The sequence below is a fragment of the Pimephales promelas genome, chromosome 7, assembly GCF_988280905.1.
Source record: "Pimephales promelas chromosome 7, fPimPro1.hap1.1, whole genome shotgun sequence".
NCBI lineage: Eukaryota > Metazoa > Chordata > Actinopteri > Cypriniformes > Leuciscidae > Pimephales > Pimephales promelas.
In genome coordinates, this window is record NC_142775.1 from 25,266,561 (window position 1) to 25,274,382 (window position 7,822).

Here is a 7,822-nt window from a genome sequence, read left to right on the forward strand (position 1 = left end):
CAATGTAAGCAAATTACCATCTGATATAATAAAGCAAAATATTAAGATAAATAAAATAGCTCCAAAGGTGAAGTAACATTTGCATTTTAATTATAGAATAAATTAAATTGTTACAATTAAATCTATGAGCATATTTGACCATGAAAGTATTTATATAATCCTTATGTTATCCACATGATTTAAACACAATTCACCAACACACCTGCTAATGGAGAGCGAAAAAATCTAAATAATGGTGTCAGAGTTTAAAGAAGAGTGATTATAGTCCATCTGTTGTGCTTCTGAATGAAATGGAATGACACCATTGAGACACTGACCTCAGCAGCTGCTGGCTATGATCGCTTCAAGCAAATCAACCAACAATAGCAAACATCAACATTTTTACTTATATTTACACTGCACATACTCTACAGTTCAAAAGTTCAGGGTCACTATGATTTTTTTCCAGGATGTATTTAATTGATCAAAAGGGACAGTAAAGCCATGTATAGTGTTACAAAGGATTTGTATCATGGTCTTCTCAAAAATATTAAGCAGCACAACTGTTTTCAACATTGATAATAATAAGAAATGTCAAACACCAAAGTGTTATATTAGAATGATCTCAGAAGGATCATGTGACACTGAGGACTGGATATGAGTAATGATCCTGAAAATTCAGCTTTGCATCACAGGAATAAATTACATTTTAAAATATTTTACTATAGAGAACATTTTAACTGTAATATATTTTAAATTGTAAGATTAAGACAAATATTTTTGTTTTCTTTCAAATTTGACTGATCCTAAATTTTACATTTTTGAACTATAGTGTACATATACAGTCAGTACAGTGTGTGTGTGTGTGTGTGTATACAGTATCTATATATATATATATATATATATATATATATATATATATATATATATATATATATATGTATGTTATTTTAATGATTGATAATTAATTTTCAACAATGTTTTGGGCTCTGCTTAAATATTAAGCTCAAAATAGTAATTGTCCATGCCAGAGAATGATTAGATGTTAGGCAAAAAGTTAAGCAATTTATCCATAATATACATAAACAAATTAATGACTTGACCTGTGAACACACTTGTTTTCAACTGCATACACACAGTCATGTAATGGTTTTGCTAAGTGTTCAGAGTCTAAAATAAGCCATTTACGAAAAACACCTGATATTTAATCAATTCAATCTCACTGTAGCTAAATTTACCAAGTCTATTTACTTAAAAGGCATCAAAATAACACAAAAATATGTCAACATTATAGCCAGTGATACTCATTTATTATTATTTATTGTGCCTGTTATGGAGTTATGACTAAAGCTTACAATGCTGAATTAAACTGATTACTGCTCTTGATCACTACCCAAACCTTGAATGTATAATTTATGGCACAAAATTAACTACCATCAACAACAAATTAACATTACCAAATGCAGAATCAGATTGAGCAATGGTGAAGAAACAAGTTCAGCTATACAACGGTTACATTTCAGTTCCTTTAAGGTCTGTACTGCAAGAAAGGCAGCAGAGAGAGAGAGAGAGAGAGAGAGAGAGAGAGAGAGAGAGAGAGAGAGAGAGAGAGAGAGAGAGAGAGAGAGAGAGAGAGAGAGCGAGAGAGAGAGAGAGAGAGAGAGAGAGAGAGAGAGAGAGAGAGAGAGAGAGAGAGAGAGAGAGAGAGAGAGAGAGAGAGAGAGAGAGAGAGAGAGAGAGAGAGAGATTTGACACAGAACTACCTCTGTAAAACAAATATCCAAAATAACACCAAAAGTGCTCTTTGTTCTACAAAAATAAATACAGATTTCCAGCAACAGTCATTGGGAAATTTCATTCAAGTGCCTTATGGGATGTAAGTGTATTTTTGATATTGATAAGTGTTCACATGGCGACACACACAGCATCTTCAACTAATTAACTTTAGTCCCCTTGTAGCTTCTTCATGATCTGGCTGTCGGGTGGCGCTGTGGTGAAAAGTGTGCCCACGAAAGCGTGCGTCCCCCACATTACGTGCCGAATCACTTTACAACAGCCCAGGTCTTCAATCTGAAAACCTAAATGCCGATACCTTTCATCTGTTTCGAAGAGTGAGTTGTTTGTGTACGGACCAAAGAACTGCGGACAGAGAAGATTATTGTTTAAATTTAAACAGCAGCTTGTAGTTCGTATCAAAAGTTCTGTACACGTTTAAATGACTTACTGCAAGTCCAGATGACGGGTCTATGAAATCGGCCCAGAATCCTTCAGTTCGGAGAGCATTACATATCTCTGTGGCACCTGAAATGAACTGCATAGAACACAATTATCAACATTGATTCAACTCTAATGAATTGCTTTAACCAAGGAGCTTCCATTTTGGCACATGTTCAGTTATAAATCTTTCCTTTGAATAAAGCTGCTCATAAACAATCAACAGCATGAAAATAATAAAGTCCCTGCAGCTTTCCTACAGCATGGCCCCACAGTGATGTGAACCAGACAATAACAGTAAATAACACAGCCTGCCAAAGCTCTCCCTCTCAGACACACACGTTCTAAAGAACTTTTTTGTAATAAAGCCAAATAACTTTTACTCAAGGACAATACAAAGTCACAGAGAGGGGCTAAAATATGATACCTGAATCATGATCAACTCTGATATGAAGTGACAGCAGCTTAAGTTAGGCATTATGTGTGTACATTAATAATAAAATATTCAATATTATATATAATGTAAATATATAATAATAATATATAATACACATAAATATATATTAGATACTTATTTACAGTTAAAGTAAATAAATATAGATTTATCTATAGATTTATCTATAGATAGATAGACTATCTATCTATGCATCTATCGATCTATCTATTGCAATGTTGAGTTCTAAATATCTCTGGAACATCTCTTTAGGATGTTGAAATATGCATCTTGTTAATTGCAAATAACATGATTTAAGCACTTGTATATATGTGAGTGTGTGTGTGAGTGTGTGTATAATGGCATGTTAATCATATCAAGCAACTTTATCAACTCACTTTAGCCAGCAGCTCTTCCCTTTCTTTGTCCACTTGCTCAGTCCAGGCCGTCATGTCGTTCTGCGTCTTTTGAGTCACAGTGACCACCATCAAGCCAGTTGACGGCGCCTCAGGGAACATGGACTCAAAATCTGAATTAGATAATAAATAGGGTACACGCATATAAATAAACATTAACCAAACGAAAGCGACCAAATATCTGTACAGTAATTGCGTACAAAACACTTACATTTTGAGATTTAGAACCACAAAATTTTGTGCCTAAAAAACACATGGAAATGCTACCCTCTTGTGGTCATATTTTACATTTACACCATTCAAACCAAGCCCACCTCTACTGCCAATGATCTCATCAGAAAGTCACAGAGCAATAAAACAAGTCCATGCTAAATCTGATGAATTCAAATACTCTAAAACAGCAGCATACTGACCTTTCTTTAACAATTCCGGGCAAGACTGAATAGCACACTCCACACTGGAATGATCCAAAAACTGCTCTACTTTATCTACGTTCTGTGCTGAAGAAGTTTGATCAATTTCCTAAAAAACAAAACACATACATGTATATGTACATATATACACAGTATTGTATTCTCTCTCTATCTCTCTGAATATATAAAAATTTGAAAAGCTTGGTGTCGAGATCTTGATCAAATTGATCAAAAGTGACAGTAAAAACTTTTATATTACAAACAGAATCAATTATATTTCAAATAAACGTTGTTCTTTTGAACTTTCTATTTCCTCAAAAATATTGAGCAGCACTATAAGAAATGTTTCTTGAGCAGCAAATCATCATAGTAGAATGATTTCTGATGGGTCATGTGACACTGAAGACTGGAGTAATGATGCTGAAAATTCAGCTTTCAAATCACAGGAATACATTTAATTTCAGAATATATATATATATATATATATATATATTTTTTTTTTTTAAAGTAAGATTTCACAATTTATAGTATTTCGATCAAATACATGCATCCTTGTTGAGCAGAAAATACTTTCAAAAACATTTTAAAAAATCTTCCCGACCTAAACGTTTGAACGTTTTAAAATCTAACATAATATTAATTTACATTATATTAATATTATGAGGTAACATATAGATATTCTAAGCAATAGCAAAATAATAACTTTATTAATGATAGTGAAGTCTTTTGTTTTTCAAATTCATGTTGTTAAATATGATTTCTCACTTACAGCCACTGAGTTAGAAGCACTGAAAGAAAATTAAGCAATCTGATCATTGATGTATTTTCAAAATCTGCCGGCCGTTTTGCAAATCCCATACCCTACCTTTAATTATGATATTTAAACATTAATGCATTAACATTATTTCTCAACCATTAATAATGTTATTTTTACTAGTTATTTGTTTATTCTGTCATTCCAAATACAGATATATACATACATATATTTATTTTTATTTTTTTTCTGAAAGGATCATACATGTATCTCATTGATGAAATGGGCCAGGATGAAGTTGTGCCTTTCGCTGCTGGACTGAGCAGTGAGCAAGTCCGGCATCACACTGTGGAACGGTGTGTTCCTCTGCTCCACTGGACCCTCCAAATGACAGTCAAAGCCTACGTTGCCTGGCAACTGGAAGCGCTTATCCTGAGGCCCAAATGGGCCCATGTTCTCATCCGGCCACACTGTCCTGGGCGCTATTCACAGATAATAAACAACACAAACCATTAGAATCACACTTTAAAAGTTATATCACATCAAACTAATGATACCACAGCAAATGCTGTTATTAATCTGTATGTTAAATAATTTGTAATTACAGTAAGTCTACCTGAAAAGGCAAGTACAAAATTCTGTTTTATTGGACAACTGTTTTTTTTTAAATATTCTCGGAATACACTCATTTACCAACGTTAGGGGTTGTGACGTTCAAGTGTGGCTCATCTGAGCCGGACGCCCCAGAGAAAGTTCTGGCTCCAACAACACGATGAACTAGAACATGAAGCCCTGGCAGGTAAGTCACCAGTCGAGCTCTGCTGCAGAGCACCTGAGAAAACACAGGAAGCAGTTATATAGCGCTTATAAACATGTCTACCATAGGTGAACCATGACAAACATGTAGTCATGATGTTCGATTTTTGTGTGTGTGTGTGTGTGTGTGTGTGTGTGTTTACTTGGATCCACCTTGCAAAGACTACATGGCAGTACACTTACACTGGTCATCCTGTTGGGCTTCTCTTGTTTACAGTTCACCTGTTGGTGGGGAGAAAAATATATAGTCACATAACAATACTTATTAAAATAAAAAAACACACACACACACACACACAACAAATGTAGCTCTCTTCATAATAGGTACCTGACAAAACAATGATTATTTTGGATGAGAGCAGTGCGTCCAAGATTTCATAATTCACAGAAGAGCTGTACAGCCCAGTAAAGCTTCAAAGAAACAACTAATTTTGTTAAAATCACCCTGAGTTGCAATATTTCCTCTTATAATCAAGAACTAAGGTTAAACAATAAAAATCTTCAAAATGTAAAAAAAAAAAAAAAAACAGCTGCTGTCTGTTGTGCAACTAACAGAGGTCATAAAGGAAAAATAAAGAAAAAAAACACAACTTAACTGTTACCACTATAAAAAACTAGAATATTCAGGCTTCAACCAATTCTCACAAATGTAACTAAATAAGAGATGAACTATAACGTTAAGTAAACAGTTAATGACACATTAACCCACTGGCCAAACTATAAGTTAAATTTAATAACAATCACTCCAATTATAATGAAACATAGCCTGTGTTCTGTATTATTTGCTAATCTCTTTGTAGATGCGCAATAACAATATTCAAATGAAGCAAATGCTCTTACCTGAATTGTGTATGATGTATGTTAGCTGTTAGCTTGCTAACAGCTCTCTTCTGGTTAACCTTATGCTTACGTAACAACGGAGGCCTGTAAAGGACAAACACAAGAACGTCCCTGAAATTTCTTACAGCTCCACTAGATGTCCGCAGAACATTGACTAATAGAAAATGTTTATCTTGCTCGTTCTTGAGACTCCATGATAGCACTCGTTTGCCCCCATGGTGCTCCTCTACAGATCCAGAGCCATCTCTCAAGGCTCTCTCAGCTGCGTCGGTGGTGTTCTTGATGGCACTGCCCCTAGTTGTTCCTGCAATGCCCAGCACTGTAAAGGCTTTGTGGAGGGAGCGCACAAATCCTCTGCAGATTCCATAGAATCTAATTTCTGATAATCATTCATTTGTAGCCTATTTTACCTAGTTAAAATGTAATTGTTGATATCAAGAATTCATATCCAGGGAATGAATAAAAGTCAAAACGTCTTGCCACTCTTCTGTGAATCGGTTTTCTGGTGGAATCATCTTCACATTAAATAAAAGCATCAGCGTTATCCTACAACAATTTGTGTTAATTTCTGCACCGGAATGGGTACAAACCTTATTAATTTCAGCCATGAAGAAAACTTGACATTTGAAAACCAAACAAATTTATATGGATTTTTCCATTTCCAGCATGTAAGACCAGCCAGAGAATGTGATTTATATAGACTATTAAAAATTGTCTTGGCATTTCTTCCTTTATTCCATTAAAGCCATTTTAAAATACATAAAAGCAATTTGTGGCTTTTCTGCAGTACAGTATGCTTTCAAAGTTCACACTAAATTACAATAAGAAAACCGTGATTTCTTGTTTCATCTTTCACTGTAGTATTTTTAGCAAATGTAAGTTGCACCAAATGCTTTTGACATTAATAAAAGGCAAATACATTGAAGAATCCCCAAAAGGCTCAAATAATGTATTGTTCAATTAACAACAAACATTGTTTGTATTTATTGTCTTATTAATAACAAACAACCAATGAACAAATTATTCTGTTGAATAATGAGAAGATACTGACAGACAAATGTATTTATATCCAAGTTTACTCTATAGTAAAACCAAAATAATCCGCACATTTGAAGCACTGCATTACACGAGTTTATGATTGTTACAATATGAAAAATATAATGCATATACAAACATAATAGTGTCCGACTGGTAGGGTATTTTGTTCTCTCTCCTCTTTTATTGGCCTATTTTTTTCTAAGTGTGATGTGCAATACTAAAAACAGCAACAGAGCCTATTTCTATAAAGGACGGAAAGCCTTTTCCGGGGCCTATTAAGGCTTTCACTGCCTTGCATACTCTTCTGAAACTCGGAGGACATTCCAGGTCACCCTGAAGCATTGAATTGCATTACCAGGCGCTGTTTGTCAGTCCTATCAATGAGCATGTGGCAACTCAATATCTAAAAGCTGTACCAAAGCCAAAGGGTTTCTCCTCGACAAAGGCACAGTTAAAAACTACAGCCCTGCACTTACTCAAATGAAGTGTAATGGAATTAAATAGCTTCAGGTTTTCCCCTAGTGTTCTTTTAGTGGCCCTAGTCACTTGGCTGCCTTATTTTTCTCATGAAAAAAAAAAAAAAAAAAAAAACACACAAAAGATGCACTAAGATGTCTTGTTCTTTTGTTGTCAAATGTGTGTACTGATGAAATGCTGTAAATGGCCATTAATCAGAAATAAATCTGTTTAGAAATGAATTATTTCATGATACCTAAAGCTTGTTGGAAATTGTTCCTTATTGTTAAAAAAAATACATAATCATGGTAATGCTCAATACCTCCATATCTATTTCTCATAACCAAAAACCACAGACTCCATGCCCTTGTGTGTGGTTACTCTCATGTAAAACTACAGTCATAAATCCATCTGCTTATGAGTTTCTCAATTGGGCTACATCGAAATTGGATTATAGAGACAT

The 7,822-nt window shown here is 34.4% G+C and overlaps 1 protein-coding gene across 1 annotated transcript; it reads right to left on the reverse strand.

Annotated features, from left to right (window-relative positions):
• Positions 1 to 1,774: 1,774 nt before the first annotated feature.
• On the reverse strand, positions 1,775 to 5,993 carry mmadhcb (metabolism of cobalamin associated Db). The gene is made up of 8 exons (XM_039656061.2): positions 5,866 to 5,993; positions 5,209 to 5,247; positions 4,903 to 5,041; positions 4,474 to 4,691; positions 3,456 to 3,564; positions 3,025 to 3,155; positions 2,204 to 2,290; positions 1,775 to 2,118 (listed from the first exon to the last, which is right to left on the reverse strand). Exons 2-8 carry the CDS (start codon positions 5,215 to 5,217, stop codon positions 1,924 to 1,926), a joined length of 888 nt encoding a protein of 295 aa, XP_039511995.2. The 5' UTR covers positions 5,218 to 5,247; positions 5,866 to 5,993; the 3' UTR covers positions 1,775 to 1,923.
• Between the last annotated feature and the right edge of the window lie 1,829 nt (positions 5,994 to 7,822).